Source organism: Schistocerca nitens, chromosome 6 (genome assembly GCF_023898315.1).
Source record: "Schistocerca nitens isolate TAMUIC-IGC-003100 chromosome 6, iqSchNite1.1, whole genome shotgun sequence".
Taxonomy (NCBI): domain Eukaryota; kingdom Metazoa; phylum Arthropoda; class Insecta; order Orthoptera; family Acrididae; genus Schistocerca; species Schistocerca nitens.
The window spans coordinates 228,305,618-228,325,508 of NC_064619.1; the positions used below are offsets into that span (position 1 = coordinate 228,305,618).

Below are 19,891 nucleotides of genomic sequence, written 5' to 3' on the forward strand. Positions count from 1 at the left end.
TTTACCAAAAACCTATATTCTTTATTACTGGACGGTTCCACAAAGGAGGTCAATGGATGTGGCCCAGGAGACGACAAGCGACTTTAGGTAGTGGACAATGAGTGAGTATCCTTATGCAGTGGGATGGTTCAAATGGTTCAAATGGCTCTGAGCACTCTGGGACTTAACATCCAAGGGCATCAGTCCCCTAGAACTTAGAACTACTTAAACCTAACTAACCTAAGGACATCACACAACACCCAGTCATCACGAGGCAGAGAAAAATCCCTGACCCCGCCGGGAATCGAACCCGGGAACCCGGGCGCGGATGCAGTGGGATGCTGTGACAGTAAGGTACAATTCTTACTGAGGTGATACAACACTCAATACTAAATGTTGCAATGCGAGCGTTATCCTTGTGACACTAGTGTTCCCTCAGGAGCGATATGACAAGTAATAAGGCACAGTAGGCTGCAATAGCCTCGCGTGTGGTATGTCACTGCCAGTCTCGACATGGACAACTTTCAAATATGTCAGTTTTTTACTTGATAATGAAAAGAGTTGTTGCTGTCTTTCAGCTTTAAATACAATTTTGCTGTGTTAGCTACATTTAGTACGCAGAATTGTATGACCTAAAATGCTCCAACCATAAACTTGCCAGCAACTACATTTTATTGCAAACTTTTCAAAATGTTTCGCTTAGTTTCGAAACATCACAACTACTATGAGCAATAGCGAAAAGAAATCCAGTTTATTATCAAGCTGTGATATAAGCCTGTAAGATGAAAAAAATCAATTTTTTTTTTACGAAATTGCTTCCTCAAAATCGAATGAGAGAGACTGCGTAATGGACAATACCTGTGAGTACCGTTAGAATGATTCTTAACTTTTTGCGTGAAATGCACCTGTACAGAAAGACCCCGCGACCATAGTCCCAGACGCTATCGGGCAAGCTACACCGCTGCTCTTTCGTCGCTACATTGCTACTCTTACGCCTGGTAATAGGCCGTGTGGGATCGGAGACTGTGAGAAGGGTTGCCTGTCTACAAGCGCCTAGACAACGACGCGTATTCTGTCTGAAGTAGTGCATTATTAAAATTCTCAATAAAATTAGGCAGGTGCCACCGAGGGCTCTGAGGTCTTAAAGGTACTTTTTGACATTTTATTCAAGCAATGTGTCAATGTTGTGCCCCGTATGAACGGCCGGCCGGTGTGGCCGTGCGGTTCTAGGCGCTACAGTCTGGAACCTTCCGACCGCTACGGTCGCAGGTTCGAATCCTGCCTCGGGCATGGATGTGTGTGATATCCTTAGGTTCGTTAGGTTTAAGTAGTTCTAAGTTCTAGGGGACTGATGACCTCAGAAGATAAGTCCCATAGCGCTCAGAGCCATTTGAACCATTTGAACCCCTATGAACTCTCCACAGAAGAATACAAAGCCGTCCGCTGTGGCCGAGCGGTTCTAGGCGCTTCAGTCCGGAACCAAGCTGATGCAACGGTCGCAGGTTAGAATCCTGCATGGATGTGTGTGATGTCCTTAGGTTAGTTAGGTTCAAGCAGTTCTAAGTCTAGGGGACTGATGACCTCAGATGTTAAGCCCCACAGTGATTAGAGCCATTTAAGGATGAAAAATAGGAGCACTGAAAAAGCATAATCACCATTAGCTGCTTCGGCTCACCTTCAAATGTCGTCGAATGGTTTTGAACAGTTCCTATCGTCTCCAAACAGTACGTGAGAACAAAAATTGCAGTCGCGCTCCGCTCCAAATGGGTGCGATCACGCGTGGTAGGAATTGAGCCCCACAATATCCTTGGGCTGAAACTCCAGAGGGTGGCAGCATTGCAAAGGTCTTGAAGAAGTTCTTCCTATTGCTTACTGCAGCGCGAACTGTCGTTTTCGACAGCGAAATGCGTGGGAATCAACGCCCCGGGGAAAGAGGTGGTTTCCTTGACGCCCTTTACGCCACACGCTGCGGTCTTTTCGTGCCGATTCTGGGCGGTGTGCCTGGAATGTTTCTCTCGGCCGATCATAAGAAAGCCGCGTGATTTCAACTATAGGTGTCACGGTTCTAACCTCCATTACAGAGGCGTCAAGGGGTGAGGAGATATGACGACCTTCAGATCGTGTGACGCACTGGGCAGAGTTGTGGTGAAACTAGGTGACAATGAGCCATTATTAACCAACGTGATAGGTCACATGAACTTTTGAGCTGGGGCCTTTTTTTCGCAGATATCGACACCTTACTATTTGAAGGGCGGCGAACCTGAGGGTGAAGTTACTGGGCGCCACGCTTTTGTATCCTTACATAGGAAGGTTATAGGCACCATCGAGCAAAATTTCAAACCAATACGTCACAGTGGATGGGATTACGATGTTTCGAAGACGTGATTCTTTAATAGTACATCTACATCTACATATATACTCCGCTAGCCACCAAGCGGTGTGTGGCGGAGGGCACAACTCGCTCCAAAGTCATAATTCCCCCCCCCCCCCCCCCCCTCTGTTCCCCTCGCGGATCGCGCGAGGGAAAAACGACTGTCTGAACGCCTCAGTATGAACTCTAATTTATGTTTGAATGGTGATCACTGCGTGATTTGAAAGTTGGTGGTAATAATATATGCTCTACATCCTCGGCGAAGATCGGATTTCGGTATTTAGTGAGCAGCTCCTTCCGTTTAGCGCGTCGTCTATCTGAAAGTGTGTCCCACTTCAAACTTTCTATGAGATTTGTAACGCTCTCGCTATGTCAAAATGTACCAGGCACAATCTTGCCGCTTTTCTTTGGACCTTCTCAATTTCTTGAATCAGACACAACTCGTAAGGGTCCCATACAGACGAACAATACTCTGAGACTGGACGAACTAAAGTATTGTAAGCAATTTCCTTTCTTGAAGGACTGCATCACTTCAGGATTCTACCAATAAACCGCAATCAAGAGTTCGCCTTACCCGTTACTTGTGTAATAGGATCATTCCATTTGAGATCATTTCTGTTGTGCAGTGTATTATTACGTGTGATTGGACGCTATCGGACCACGCAAAGCAATTATGTTGCAATCATCGGAGTTTATAAGCAGCTCTTATTCTTTCGCCTTGGATTCTTTTTCTTTCTTTAGCCCACTTTGCCCTTGGTCGGATGCTGACTTAATTCTCTGACAGTAGGCCTACTTACCATTTGTTAATCTTTTGTCTCTTTCTGTTGAAACTGTCTGATGGACTTACGTGAGCATTTTCTAAATCTCTGTTGTGTGAACGCGTGCGTGCGTGCGTGCATGTGTGTGTGTTTGTGTGATATGTATGTATATGTGATATGTCTACATACAAATATGTGTTAATGTGTATGCAATGTGCATAAAACTCTTTCGAAGACTGCTGTAAATTTATTTTAAGTTCAATATCTACTTAGAGGACAGTGTCATACACAGACTTTTGACACGTTACCGAGTGTGCGGCGAGAGTACAAGGAAACGGGACTCTAGAATGAAATGTGTGCTCTAAATTGTGATTAATTATTAAAATAAATTTACAGTGGTCTTCAGTCTTCTAAAAAGCTACAGAATTGAATGATCAGCTACATAACTCCTTTTAAGCACATTATCACTAGTGACCACGAGTAAATGAATACACAAATAACACGATTTTTTGTCGCCAGGACAAAGCAGTGACACGGCTGTGTAACCTATATTCGTTAGACAGGGCACATTCGTTTTCTCAAGGTGGAGGTGGAATGAACAATGATACAACCATTTTGTATGCAGGGGACGAGCTTGCTATAGTTTTCGTCTGAGCGCTACAGTATCGATCTTTTTCTAGACATTACTTTTTCTGTAATGGAGCACAAATACTATTTGTACAAACAAACTGCATCACTTAATTTTTGTCTTGCACCCTCCACAGCCTCACAAAATATAGCTTCGATAGAGGCTATCTGATTGCAACAGCCGGTCATGTCACCCTGTCTGCGCCACATTACAACATAAGTTCGTGCGCTCAACTTCCATTTGGTGTCACGACTTGCCTTACATCTCTGCACAATTCAGTAAGGGAGAATGTGGGAGGGAAGAAGTTAACAGCACTGACGTAACAGTGTCGCCTTGATTTGTAAAGGAATGCAACCCTCAACATTAGACTCGTATTCGCTTTGTTTCTGATGTCTGATAGGGTGGACTGAAGATGTGAAAGCATTAACAGTTAACAAGGAACAGACAAAATGATGTCACAAATAATTTATGCAGATTATATCTTATGTTGATTACTACAAATAATCGAAATAATTAATTCTAGTAATGGACTCAGATGTATGAAAAGAAAAATTGTGATTTCAACAGCGTGTGTGTGTGTAAGAGCTAGAAATCGTAGTGATTGCTGTTCGATAATAAATGCCAAAGTGTCGTCAAACGTGACTTAATTTATTATTATTCGATAATTGTCTAATAGTTAATACATATTTGTGCTAATGGTTATAATTGTGGTTGGATTGCTTAAGAGCCCACAGTCATTATAAGAAGCAAGTATGACTAACAGGTGTGAGTTATGCTACTAACTAAATAGACCGATTGCCGAAAATTATGATAATTTATTAGTCGAGATCTCACAAACTCGTTTAGCTAAGTTAACGATGGTAACTCAAAAGCGTGATCGTTACAGAACCATGAGGTCATCCATGCTACCTCCAAGCTAGAAATGAAACCGACATGGCGCTCTGGTTACCACACTAGACTTGCATTTGGAAGGACGGCGGTTCAGATCCCCATCTGGCCACGTGTGTGTAGTTTCCTGTGAGTTCCCTAAATCGCTTCTGGTAAATGCTGGGATGATTCCGTCGAAAAGGACACAGCCAGTTTTCTTCCTCATCCTTTCATACTCAGGGTTTGTACACCGTCTCTAATGACCGCACTGCCGACGGCACATTGAACTCTTATCTTCCTTAGGTAGGAATAAATGTTCAATTGCCTATGTAACACTATCTGACGGTATGTCTCTCACTCATGTGTCTATACAGGGTGAGGTAACTAAGACAGGCCACCCCAAATACGCACATCAGAAAAAGTATTGCATCGTCCCGGTTCCCGGAACTCCTCAAGATAGACGTTGACTATGTATATTGTATCACATACACCGACTCTAACTCAGAGATTTCACTACACCCGCCCAAATATGTAAACAACCATGTATGAGCAGCGCTTATTACACGGAGGGGGACCGACAGCCGATTAGTTCCAGTCGTTCCACCAGGAAGGAGGTATACGGCTCGTGTTGTCTGTAGTTCAGCCATCCCTAGACAGTCCTGCGGTTCGATGGCGTCCACATTGCTACTTTGGGCCAGGAAGGGCTGTCAACAAGGGAAGTGACCAGTCGTCTCGGAGTGAACCAAAGCGATGTTGTTCGGACATGGAGCAGATACAGAGAGACAGGAACCGTCGATGACATGCTTCGCTCAGGCCGCGCAAGGGCTACTACTTCAGTGGATGACCAGTACCTACGGATATTGTTCGGAGGAACGCTGACAGCAACGCCACCATGTTGAATAACGCATTTCGTGCAGCTACAGGACGTCGTGTTACGACTCAAACTATGCGCAATGGGCTACATGACGCGCAACTTCACTTCCGACGTCCATGGCGCGGATCACCTCTGCAATCACGACACCATGCAGCGCGGTACAGATGGGCCCAACAACATGCCAAATGGACCGCTCAGGATTGGCATCACGTTCTCTTCACCAATGAGTGCCGCATATATCTTCAGCCAGACAATCGTCGGAGATGTGTTTAGAGGCAACCCGGGGAGGCTGAACGCCTTAGACACACTGTCCAGCGAGTGCAGCAAGGTCTAGGTTCCCTGCTGTCTTGAGGTAGCTTTATGTGGGGCCGACGTACGCCGCCGGTGGTCATGGAAGGCGCCGTAACGGCTGTACGAAACGTGAATGCCATCCTCGGACAGATAGCGCAACCATATCGGCAGTATATTGGCGAGGCATTCGTCTTCATGGACGACAGTTCGCGCTACCATCGTACAAAGCTTGTGAATGACTTCCTTCAGGATAAAGACATCGCTCTACTAGAGTGGTAAGCATGTTCTCCAGACATAAATCCTATCGAACATGCCTGGGATAGATCGAAAAAGGCTATTTATGGACTACGTGACCCATCAACCACTCTGAGGGATCTACGCCGAATCGCCACTGAGAAGTGTGACAATCTGGACCAACAGTGCTTTGTAGTATGCCACGATGAATACAGGCATGCGTCAATGAAAGAGGACTTGCTACTGGGTATTAGAGGTACCGGTGTGTACAGCAATCTGGACCACCACCTCTGAAGTTCTCTTGTATGGTGGTACAACATGAGCAATAAAAAGGGCGGAAATGATGTTTATGTTGATCTCTATTCCAATTTTCTGTACATTTTACGGAACTCTCTGAACCGAGGTGATGCAAAACTTTTTTTGATATATGTATATCCAGAATGAACCAATATAGCACGGTGCGGTTTTCGCCACGTTATAGAGGACAATATTGCAAAACTTCCTGACGTTCGCAAATAATACGAGTATTTATCGTTTATAGTTGCCGAATTACGGCACCGACATTGTTTTTTTCTGATATATTTGTCATTTGAAAGAAGGTTCTAAAAGAACTTCAGAGACATAATATGTGTGGGACTTGATCAAACAGTATCTAGATAACAGCGAAGCAAACCACTGTTCCGCCGTCAGAGAAGGGCTTCCACAAACTTCTGCCCTGTTATACCAAATGTAAGCAAATACTTAGCTCAGTTATGGTTCCTCTGTTTACCTGTGCGCTTGAAGCCCATCAGCCTGCCGTTGTAGCGATGAGATAACTTGTTCATAGAGCTATTGAGAGATTCAAAATGTACACGACGGTCGAAAGAATGAATATCGTTTAAGGCGAAGTCGCCACACTATTAGGGCATCGGTGGAATTGTATCCTGCAGAATATTCAGATCGTGCCAAGCACTCACGATCTGTCTTTGCAAACATAATAAAAAAGGTTTATAAACTTAAAGTGTGGAGAATAAAATACGTCAAGGAAGAAGAAGAGCAGCTGATGAAAGAAATGAAATTAACATCTTAGCAGCAGTAACACACAATGCAGATGTCACTAGGAGGCATCTAGAAAGTTAGAGAAGGATCAACCAAACGAGTGTTCTGAGGACACTACATTCCATCGCATTTCATCCTCTTCACATGTCGGTGCAGCTACATCTTCATGGCAATGACTTCCGAAATTGATTTCGGTTCTCCGACTTCTCTCTATGAAAAGTCCGAAGTGATGCGGTATATCCATGCAAAATTTTGTTTAAGGAAGAATCAGCGTTTACAAACCATGGGCAAGTCAATCTTCTCAATGTACACTAATCATCAACTGAAAATCCACGCTGACTGAAGGGAGTGGATAAAAGCAGCGCTCTTGGGCTATCAGCGTTTGGTGTGTTTGTTAAGACCTGCATCACTGGTCGCTATTGTATTGCTCGTGTTTCTATGATAGGCTGTTGCACAGCTGTTGGAAGACTTCGTACTGGACAGGGGGCAATCATTATGGTACCAAGATGACGGATGTCCCTCCCATTATGCACACCCTCTTAAGAGAACATCTAGAGAGTAATAGAACGGTCGTTCAGGAAACGCTAAATAGTCTGCACACTCAACAAACTTAACACTTATATACTTTTATCTGTGCCGGAGATTAAAACAAGAGTTCTATTAGGAAACAGTGACGACTCCTGTAGGCAGGAAATACCTTACAACAGGGCCTGTGCTGCCGTTAATTCCTGATGAAATTCAACATACAGTATTGTTTCTTTAGAATCAGAATCACTTTACAGCGTGTAGCAATGATAAGGTCAACATTTAGAGAACATGGTATGACAGCCGTGATGACACACGGACTGTACCTGCTTTATGTGTTCACTTACATTTGGTAAAATAGAGAAGATGTTTGTGGAGCCTCAACTCTTGACGACGGTACATAGGCTTGCGGCCGTTTTATCTTGTTACTATTTGATCAAGTCCCTTACGTGTTATGTTATTGAAGTTCTGTTAGGAGCTTTTTCAAATGTTACAGAAAAAGTATATAGTTACATTAGAAAAATCCAAGGCGGAGTCGAAATTAGGCGACTATAAACGAGAAAACTTACTTGCGAACGTTAGAAAATTCGCAGTATTTTCAGCTATAACTTGGCGAAAACCGCATATCGATATATTTATTCATTTCAGCTACCTCACCCTGTATATCTTGTGACATACATTTTCCAAGTAACTGAGCAGCAACTGTCTTATTTACTCTGTGTTCATGATCAGCAACAGTGAGCTTCTTCGCATATGTAATTGGAGATTCGAATAATCTATTAATCGGAGGCTGAATACGACTCTCATTTGAGTAGTGTTGTAAGCTCACCGCCTTCGTTTTATTTTGGTAGTAGTTTTAAACTGCACATGTTAATTACCCCGGATAATAGGAAATTGAAGCTCATACCTAGTGTACTATCGCTTGGAAACGGAAGAAGTACTAGATATTTCTTTGGGTGTGACAAAACACGAAGTGACAAAAAGCACAAAATCCCATAAACTAAGATACGTATCTGCGAAGCGACAAAATCAAAGAAAATACAATGCTCATTGTTAACATTAATTGTGTAAAGCCTGCGATACTATTAACCCTTACTTCTATTCGATTCCTTTGAAGAATAAGACGGAAACTTGAGCGCAAACGTTTTATTACGTGGATTATATCTGTTTCTTATCTTAGAATATACTTACTGTTCGAGAACATAAAATATCTGATTTTATGTTATATTCATATCTGTGTAAAGCACATTTTTCCGAGTTATTTCATTTTCATTGTAGCAGATGTACGTTAATTGTTGGCAGCCATTGCTGCTGCATTCTCTAAATTCACCTAAAGCTGGGCGTGGTGCCCTAATATTAGCTAAAAACTGGTTTCATTAATAAAGAGAAGTAAAATGTGCAAGCAATACGGGCACATACGATCATAATTTTAAATTATTTCAGGAAAAACAGGACGCAGCTCGTGGTCTTGCTATAGCGTTCTTGCTTCCCGCGCAGGGGGTCCCAGGTTCGATTCCTGGCGGGGTCAGGGATTTTTCCTGCCTCGAGATGATTGGGTGTTGTGTCGTCTTCATCATCATTCATCCCATTTACGGTCGGAGGAAGGCAATGCCAAACCACCTCCATTAGGACCTTGCCTAGTATGGCGGTACGGGTCTCCCGCAACGTCCCCTACGCTCCTCGGGGTATGGGAACTCGTCACCATTACAAAAAGACGCAGCCAGCCGCATATGTTAAACAAAGACGCAGCTCATTCTCTTGTAATATTTTGAGCTACTTATAAATGATATCTAGGTCATCAGCAGCCGAACATGCAGAAAACACATTTACTCTGAAAGTATTGTAGCTCATGTTCTCCTTTATAATCTGCTGTTTAAGAGAATAATCGTCGTCACACTCTTACGAAGCTAGCCACATACTTGAGGAAACTGTAATTATTGTGAGATGTTCGACTTTAACTACGTGTACTGTTACGTACAATGGAAATCATTCTCTTAACAGCGTTGTATAATCCAACTTATATGAAATTTTGTCTGAAACTTAAAGAACTTTCAAATCAAAGACTAAAAGAATAACAATAACCATTCTCCTTTTATATTTTTCCTATTGTTTAGGGAAATTAAACTGCAACACAATTCTCCCTTTATTCATCACACACATTTTTATTACACTAGGTCACGGTCAGTATAGCTACAAAGCATGTTATCAGTTTAGTAGGACCTGAATGCACAGATGGGAGAATGTGGGTTGGAACACTTTGGGGAGTGACGCTTCCGCGGAGCCTAGGACCCTCGTTGGGAATCCAGAGAATGTGGAAGCGGAAAATCTGGTTGTGGTGACAAGTTTAATATGCAGCTTCACCCATGGCCTAGAGTAGGTTGGAATGTGACAGCTCCGTTGTGAGTTGTCAAGTCAACGAATGTGAAAACAAAATACGAGGGTTGTCCGTTCCATCGGTCGCAAAATGGAAACCACTCGGAAAATCCCGTAAAGCTTTGCACAGATGTGTTGGGCAGTGTCTCTAGTATGCCCGGCGATCGTGTTGCGTCACTCTTTTCAGTTTTGAGTGAACAGTGAGCACGTAACGATGCGTAGGGAATAGCGTCTCCCGCCAAGTATGAGGGCCTGGTTAGAGATTTCGCCTGTGTCATGCAGCCCACATAACACAACTGTCGAGCCGTTCCTTCTTCACGCCAATTCTCGGCCGCACACTGCAGGGGCAATGAAGACGCTCCTGCAGCGTTTTCGATGAGAAGTGTTTGATCACCCACAATAAAGTCCGTAACTGGCTACCTCTGTGTCTGGCTATGAAAACAAAATTTTTCCACAGACAACGAGCTGCAGACCACTGCAGGTAAGTGGCCGAAAGCACAGACGGCTGCTTTCTATGACGAGGATATTGGAAAGTCGATACAACACTACGACAGAACTCGAAGTTGGAGCGGTGACTGTGTAGAGAAGTAGGAAGTAGGTGGAAGGTGTAGCTAACTATTGCAAAAAAGAAAAAAAAAGTTTATGTCTTTCAGTGTGGTTTCCATTTCGCGACCGACCGATCGGAACTTACTTACTGGACAACCCTCGTAAATACGAGGGGCGTTCAGAAAGTAGCACAGATGTGTTGGGTAGTGTCTCTAGTATAACCCCAGTTAGCATCACGTCGCTCTTCTCATTTCTGAGCTCGCAGTGAGTGCGTAAAGATGTCTAGAAAATAGTGTCTGCCGCCAAGTACGAGGGCCTGGTGAGAAATTTCGCCTGAAGCTATGCAGCTAACATTACATAACTGTCGTACTGTTTCTTCTTCAAGACAATTCTCAGCCGCATTCTACAGGGGCAATGAAGATGCTCCTGCATCGTTTTCAAATGGAAATGTGAGATTACCCACAATACAGTCCGCAATTGTCTCCCCCTGAGTTTCATCTCTGGTCACATGAACCGCTGTCTTTGAAGACAACATTTTGACACAGACAACGAGGTGTAGGCCAGCGTGGAGAATTGGCGGAAAGCACTGGCGGCTGCCTTCTATGATGAGGCTATTGAAAAGTTGGTACAACGCTATGACAAAAGTCTAAGTCAGAACGGCGACTACGTAGAGAAGTAGCTGAAAGGTGTAGCTAATTGTTACAAGTAAAACATTTCTGATGTTCACTGTGGTTTCAATTTGGCAATCAATCGGAGCTTACTTTCTGAACAGGCCTCGTAAATACGTAAAACCTAGTTGTGGTCACTAGACTGATACGTAGGTTAGCTGGAGCTCTAGGTTAGGATGGAACGTGACAGCTGATTGTGAGCTGGCAAAGCCAACAAATGTGGAAGCAAAAGACTTCAAATGGCTTCAAATGGCGCTGAGCACTATGGGACTTAACTTCTGAGGTCATCAGTCCCCTAGAACTTAGAACTACTTAAACCTAACTAACCTAAGGACATCACACACATCCATGGCCGACGCAGGATTCGAACCTGCGACCGTAGCGGTCGCGCGGTTCCAGACTGTAGCGCCTAGAACCGCTCGACCACACCGGCCACCCAGCAAAAGACTACCTGAGGGTCTTGGGTTCTGCAGAAATGTCAAGACATCCTATCTCAGCACAAGCGTCACTCCGTACCATTGTCACGAACTTGAAAGTGTTGGTGTTCGGCTACCACAGCGGCATCGGCATTTTACACACAAACATTGCAAAAAGAAATCGCTGAGCTGCACACAGCAGTAAAGCAATATTCACAGTGCGCCAATAGTTTATACTCACCACGAGGAATTTGCCAATCGTGTAGCCAACCAGAGGTGGTGCCGGACTCGTGAGTGCTGTGACGACGACGTAGGCGGCGAAAACGGCGCTCACCGCTGCGATACCAGATATCGCTCTCACTGAGGTCCTCGGCAGGAAGAACTGTACGAAGCACGCCAGTGGGTTCGCCATGGCGGACAGAGTTACCGCCAGATGATAGGCGACATTGCCGTACGGTAGGCAGGAGTACGACTGGATGCTGGGAAACACTCCGTGTCCGAACGCAGCCACTATGGACACTAGCACCATCAAATAGCCGTAGGTGCAGCGGGAAAGCGGCAAACCGTGCCCCTCTGTCTGGTCGCTCGATGCTTCCGAAGCGTTGTCATCCCTGGTGGAAACTTTACATGGCACCATTTGTGATTTAACTCTCTCAGCCTTACAGCTTTTCAGGTTGTTTAAAAGTGCGAAAGAGACGGTGCTGATGGCGAGGATTGCGAACATGATTAGGACGAAGACAGTGGTTGAAAAGTTAGGTGACGGTACTTGCGACACGAGTACGGTATAGGAGTCGTCAGGATTAGTAGCATTTACGACAGTTTGGTTCACACACGTTGGGTTGCCTCCAACACCTTGTATAAGGGCGAGTACACTTGGCAAAAAGCCACTGAGGCCCTCTCCGACGAAGTAAGATATCAGATATATTTCTTTGTAGTTCCTCATGAATGGCATGAAGAGCACGAGACTGGTGCAGCCAACAAGAGCACAAAAAAACATCAATACCAAGAAGGGTGTGCTGTGTTCCTCAGTGCCAAAGTACGTCGTCTCCCTGTACAGCAGTGCCATCAGCAAGAGTGCAATAGTACCCGTTGTTAGTATACAGTAAATAATGAAGCTATCTCTCAACTTTCCTGGGAGAAGTTTCTGCGACAGTCCGTACAGGATGGGCCCAATGTTTGCAATTTGTACGATGATAGAAATGTACGAGGGGAGGTTCCATCCTTCTGGCTGCGTCTGGACGAGCAGTGGCAACTGGACGTACATTCCATTTACCGGCAGCCATGTACCAATTCCAAACAACGTCGCCAAGATGTGCACCAGTATCTGCTTGTTCGACAGCCGTTTCAGTAGGAACGCCATGACGATATCACGTTGACTGCTTCGTAGCAGTGGTAGGTCAGTCGTGAATACTGGTGTGGTTTTCTTCCTCGTTAACAGACAACCTGTGAAAGAAAAGAATTTCGTAAACAACACTGGCAAAAGAGTCGCTGTTTATTTTATATTAGTCGACAGCTGATATCGCTACTTTGCCGCGACAAGTGCTCCACTCTCTGTGGCAATAGAAAATCGCTTTAAAGTATCTATCTCCTGCAAAAATTAGGTAGAAAAGTTTGAAATTTACTTCTGGTACAGATCTCTACTGACTAAGCATGTCAAAGATCTTTTCTTAATTTTAATTAGGGCTGGAGTTAATTTTTTTGGAACATATGAAGCTTGCTCGTTCGGGAGACTGTTCAGAACGTACCTCGTCATATTTTTAAAACTAACAAACTCAATGATTAAGGTTTTTTTTTGTAAATTACCAAAACATGTCGGTAGAAATGGCTCTTTCCAAAATTACTTGTGGTATAAAGATTGCTATGTACAGGGTGATTTTTTCCATAGTGCACAAACTCCAAGGGTTGGCCTATGAAAGGATATGGAACAAAAAAGGTCTAATGAACTTACGAGGGACGTTTGAAAAGTCCGTGCAAAGTCCGAGAGATGGAACCAACAGCGCGTATCTAGGTCATGTTTAGTTAGTAGCGTCTTTGGAAAGAACGCACACCAAGTTTCAGCCATATTGGTCTATTTCTTTGTGTTTGACATTCGTGTGAAGAATCAAGGAAGTCGAGTGATTGTCAAAAAATGGACGAAAAAGAATTTCGTGTGGTAATTAAACATTACTTTATGAATGGTAAAACGCCTCAGGAGACTAAAGAGAAGCTTGATAAACATTACGATGATCTGCACGTTCGATTAGATCAGTTTATAAGTGGTTTCAAAATTTTTGGAGTGGCCATATGGGCACAAGTGATGCTGAACGTTCTGGACGCCCTATGGAGGTTACGACTCCAGAAATCATTGATAAAATACATGATATGGTAATGGATGGTAGAAGAGTTAAGGAGCGTGAGATTGCTAGTGCTGTGGGCATCTCGAATGAACGGGTACATATTATTTAGCATAAAAATTTGGACATGAGAAAGCTATCCGCAAGATGGGTTCCGCGATTGCTCACGCTTGACCAAAAACAGAATCGTTTGAAGTGTTTCCAAGGATGGTTTGCAGTTGTACAGGAAGAATCCGCAGGACTTAAAGCATCGTTTCGTCACTGTGGATGAAACATGGTTACATTACTATACTCCAGGCCGGCCGGAGTGGCTGAGCGGTTCTGGGCGCTACAGTCTGGAACCGCGCCACCGCTGCGGTCGCAGGTTCGAATCCTGCCTCGGGCATGAATGTGTGTGATGTCCTTAGGTTAGTTAGGTTTAAGTAGTTCTAAGTTCTAGAGGACTTATGACCACAGCAGTTGAGTCCCATAGTGCTCAGAGCCGTTATACTCCTGAGACCAAACAACAATCTAAACAATGGGTTACCAAGGGAGAATCTGCACCAAAACATGTGAAGACCATTCCTTCGGCCGGAAAGGTTATGGTGACTGTCTTTTGGGATTCGCAAGGGATAATCCTCATCGAACATTGGGAAAAGGGTAAAACTATTACAGGTGCATATTATTAATCGTTATTGGACCGTTTGAAAACCGAGCTGCAAGAAAAACGCCGGCGGTTGGACCCTAAAAAAAGTCCTTTTCCATCACGACAATGCACCAGCACACACCTCAGCAGTTGTGGTCGCAAAATTAATGTAAATAGGATTCCAACTCGTTTCACATACCCCCTATTCTTCAGACTTGGCTCCCTCGGACTACTATTTGTTTCCCAATTTGAAGAAATGGCTGTCGGGACAAAGATTTTATTCAAACGAGGATGTGATTGGAGCAACTAATAACTATTTCGCATACTTGGACAATTCGTATTATTCAGAAGGGATCAACATATTAGAACAGCGTTGGACGATGAGTATAAGTCTAAAAGGAGGCTACGTCGAAAAATAAAAAAGGTTTACCCCAAACACGTAAGTAGTTTTTATTTTTGAACTGACTTTTCAAACGCCCCTCGTATGTCTGGAAATGCATGGTTTCCATTCTAGAGACTATTTATTCAGTCATACTTTGTTGCAGAGACTGCGGTCTAATACGCGCTGTACCGTGAAGTCACAGTTACAGTATGCATGGTTTTCTCCTGGAGGGTGCTACTGTTCCTCATAGGTCACGTTCCAGTGCCCGCTCTTGCCATACTAATTCGTAATGTTGTGTCAGATTCACTTCTCTTGTTGGATCACTTTTTAGTGGATGTGATACAGCGTTGTACACAACGGTTATGATTCGAATCGAGAGCTTGCCGACATAGTGTTTACTTACGGAAAAGCAAATTCAACGGGCGGCGGGTTGCAAGGTCGTATCAGGAGACATATCCCCACCGACAACAACCACAGCATTCAATGTTGTCTGAGACAGGGTCGTCACATGAAGCAGGAAATCATGAAGGACGTACCCGGAATGTTGGGACACCAGACTTGGGGGAAAGTGTGATTAACATAATGGAAGGTGACCGCCGTGTCAGTACGAGGCAGCCGGCCCACCAGTACAAGGTAAGCCAGACGACCGTATGGAACAGTCTCCATGCCTTGTTACTGTCCTTACAGCATGTGCAGGGCTTACTAGCGACAGACTTTCCACCACGGCAGCAATTTTGCCACTAGTTTCTTCACCAGGCAACCAAGATTCCAGGATATGTGTCATTCATCCTATTCACAGATGAGGCCACCTTTGTGCGGAGTGGTATGTTCAACCTTCGTATCAGTCATCTGTGGAAATATATGCAGAACACCCATGGTATGGTGACACCGAATCATCAGCATCGGTGCATCCGGAACGTGTGGGCCGGAATAACTGGCGACCGTATTTTGGGACCAGTCTTCTTTCCATGTCGCCTAACAGGCCGGAACTATCGGCGTTTCTTGCGGGTGACTTTGCCTCCCCTGCTGGAAGAAGTGCCACTGATGATTTGAAGCGTTATGTGGCTCCTATGGTGGTCCAACGCACTTCGCCATTAGCGTCCGGACTCATCTCAATCCTGTATTTCCTGCTCGAAGTATTGGATGAGGGGATGCAGTTGCATGGCCTGCTCGTTCACCGGACCTCAACCCGTGTGATTTCTGGTTATGGGGCCATCTCAAAAGTATCGTGTATGCAGAACCCATTTCAGGTGTGGAGACGATGGACCAGCGTATTCATGCTGCCTTTGACACTGTTCGGATGCAGCCTGGCCGATACGAACATGTGAGACATGGCGCGTACCACATGGGATGAGGCATATGGAAATCAGTTTGAGCACATACTGTAACTGCTGCTGCATGGTACAGGGCGTATGATACCGCAGTATCTGTGACAATATAAGACTGAATAAATGCTCTCTAAATTGGGAAGCTTGCATTTCCGGACATAAGTTTATTAGACCTTTTTTTCCGGATCCTCTCGTCGATCAATCCCTAGAGTTTGCACACGGTGGAAAAAATCACACTGTATAAGCATCAGAAAATCTTTCTTTTTTACTTTTTTTCCAATTTAGTCAATCTTAAATTCCAAACAAGTGAGAAGTTTAAATTCTATATCTCCTACAAGAATTACGTAAATATTCTGAAATTCGCTTATGTTACAGATCTCTATAATGCCTCTAAGGACACCAAATGTCCGTTGTTTATTTTAATTAGGGCCGGAATTACTTTTCTGTTCAAATGGATTAAATTTTCACGTGTGAAAAAGGCCGAAACGCTATAGACAGTTGACGCACCAACACAGTGCTAGGCTCCGTATGGTGTATTGATGATGGGAGCGGTAGAGCCCGCTCGATATAAAATAAGAACTAACTGAAACAGGATTATAATTTAAAAGATGAAATATCACAAATCATATTAGAGTAATCCCTTAATTCAACACGATATCAGACGAAGTCCTGTAAGAAAATATCAGACTGGCATAGTCATCTGGATGGGCTTGAGTAGGGGGATGGGGGAGGAAAGGTGGCAAGAGGTTTACTCATCCACTCCTGATACCTAGGTCAGGCTTTTAATTCATCGAACGTCTATACCGGAGCGCAGACAAGCGCATACGCCGCAGCAAAGGGTAGAACAGCGCAGAATGAAGCAGAGTGCTCGCAGGTGCGCAGAGCTGTTCCAGTGAGCGCGCGTGCGTCACTTAAAATGGAGAGCGAGGTACGCCGTCCAAACAGAACATACAGTATAAACATCTGTGGAGTGAGCATAGCCTACTGCACATGTTCTCAACATCAAACCGGGCTAGTCAAGTGGTAGTGGAACGTCGCTGCTTGTATGCAATTTGTGCTAACAGCGAAGCTTTAATATTACAGGTATTCTCCTGTTTTTAGGTACGTTTCTACGTGTTTTAGTAGTAATGACAGCCATGGTACAGTATTGTTGTTGCTACGAGTGTGAAGAAAAGTACGTGGGAGTAGAAAGGTGTTTGAAAATTTGCATTTTTTCGACTGTATCTAGCCTGCATCCTTTAGCTTCTTAGTTGAAGAGGTCTGTGTTTATAAGTGAGTTACGATAAAGACAACTTGCTTAATGACCAATTGCAGTTGAAAAATAAGAACTTCTTCGAAGAATTTCAGCCCTTGCTTCGTCTACCATGATGATGCGGGACTTTCTATGTCGCCCGATGCCATTGCCCTCTTATCTTGATGTTTACATATGCATTTCACGTAATCGTCGTTATTTTCTATAAGTTTGCGACTGTTTCACAATTTGGCACACGTCAAATGGTCTATAATTATGAGCTTAGTAAAGATTGCACGCAACTTGACTTATTATAACTGCCTTTATAATGTCTTGTGGCGTGGTACGCCCCTATGTACTACTTATTAACCCATTAAATCTAATACTGTATATTGCGTGTTACCCACGCCAATATCTGGCTACGACATACAGCCTTTTCGTTCTTATTAGTAGCTTCGGGTATTTCCCGATGACACAGTGCATATTTAATACACTAACCTATGTTCAATGCTGTTCCACAGTTTGTTACACATCAAATGGTGTATTTATATTTAAGAGCTTCATAAAGTTTCCATATAACTCCACTGGCTATACTGTCTTCATAAGTTTGTTCAGTTGCACGCACTTATTATCCGATAAATCCATTACTTTATATGGTCTTCTACCTACGACAGTAGCTGGCTATGACATACAGCCTACTACTTTTGTTATGTATTAATTGCTGATCACATACTGTATATTTTACTGCTAACCTATATGAGACAATTGTCCTCATTATCATTCAATGGTGTTAATTCTTAGCTAAATACAACACAATTCAGGCACTGTTAACCCTAAATTATAGCCTTTTCTTATTAAAAGGTTCCTTTACGCTATATAATGTCATTTGCCTCTCATAGAACTGTAACTTCCGTTATTATGGTTTATTTGCCAGTAACATCTCTAGCTTTTGCAACAAATAATGTTATCAATTAATGTTTATTCATACTTAAGTACGGTTCACGTTTTATATGTCTTTTTGCCTTTTATGGAACGGTAACTTCAGTAAAAGAAGGTTTTAATGCCATTAATAGTCCGAACTATTCTAATAAACTCATTTCCATAATAATCTCAGTTAACATTTATTGGTTTTAAGTCAGTATTACTCCACACGCTGCGTCGCTACCCACGGTGCCCAGTTACGACTCAGCGTCCGCAGCCCACCTGTCTGCCCTGTTTGTGTGGCCTATCGGCAAAACATTAGTAGAAGTGATGCAGTCTTATGAGTATGTACTGTAGTACTAACATTTTAAATTTGACAATTCCAATATCTGGCATGTTTTAATTTAATTTTATATTGTGACATTTCTGAAGAAGGCCACATTACTATAGACGAAACCTAGGTAAAGTTTCCTTGCTTATGCAACTGGACGCTGAAACTTAATACAATTACTTTTCACAGTTCTTGACTCTGCCGCACCATCCTAAAACTATAGAGATAATGGAACTGAAATGACTGATCGTTGAAACTGTAGCCTTCTGTAAGCTTTTGAGGATTTTGTGATGAGGTAAACTTCTACCAACGACGGAGTCCAAACTGTTGATACTTATAGTCTGGTGCGTGATTGTACCGGTCGATACATTTGTTCCTTCAAAGTCTGGTTAAATTGTGTGCGGGTATGTTCCTAGTGTGCCCTGTTTGAAACTACCTGCCCGGATTAAAAAGTGAGCATAGTAACACTGCTTTATATGATCAACCTAACTGAGTCTTTTTCGGTAATTTCTTAAGGAATCTCCGTTATGTTAAGTTGTCAGGTTCTGATGATATTTTTACCACCAGTTTCGTCTTGCGGGTGTCATCCTGCGAGTAAAGCAGGCTATTGAACGCAAAGAATATGTTTTAACGACGACCACCATATCGACGGTAATTTGTAACTTATTATGGCATTAACTGGTATTCATAATAATCAAGGAAATACACTCCTGGAAATTGAAATAAGAACACCGTGAATTCATTGTCCCAGGAAGGGGAAACTTTATTGACACATTCCTGGGGTCAGATACATCACATGATCACACTGACAGAACCACAGGCACATAGACACAGGCAACAGAGCATGCACAATGTCGGCACTAGTACAGTGTATATCCACCTTTCGCAGCAATGCAGGCTGCTATTCTCCCATGGAGACGATCGTAGAGATGCTGGATGTAGTCCTGTGGAACGGTTTGCCATGCCATTTCCACCTGGCGCCTCAGTTGGACCAGCGTTCGTGCTGGACGTGCAGACCGCGTGAGACGACGCTTCATCCAGTCCCAAACATGCTCAATGGGGGACAGATCCGGAGATCTTGCTGGCCAGGGTAGTTGACTTACACCTTCTAGAGCACGTTGGGTGGCACGGGATACATGCGGACGTGCATTGTCCTGTTGGAACAGCAAGTT

At 43.7% G+C, this 19,891-nt stretch overlaps 1 protein-coding gene across 1 annotated transcript in view; it reads right to left on the minus strand.

Annotated features, from left to right (window-relative positions):
• Positions 1-19,891, minus strand: part of LOC126262640 (solute carrier family 52, riboflavin transporter, member 3-B-like) — an 89,009-nt gene that overhangs the window by 13,039 nt on the left and 56,079 nt on the right. The window contains exon 2 of the mRNA XM_049959401.1: positions 11,810-13,011. Coding sequence (XP_049815358.1) covers positions 11,810-12,928 — 1,119 coding nt within the window. The 5' untranslated portion in view covers positions 12,929-13,011. The remainder of the gene's footprint in view (positions 1-11,809; positions 13,012-19,891) is intronic.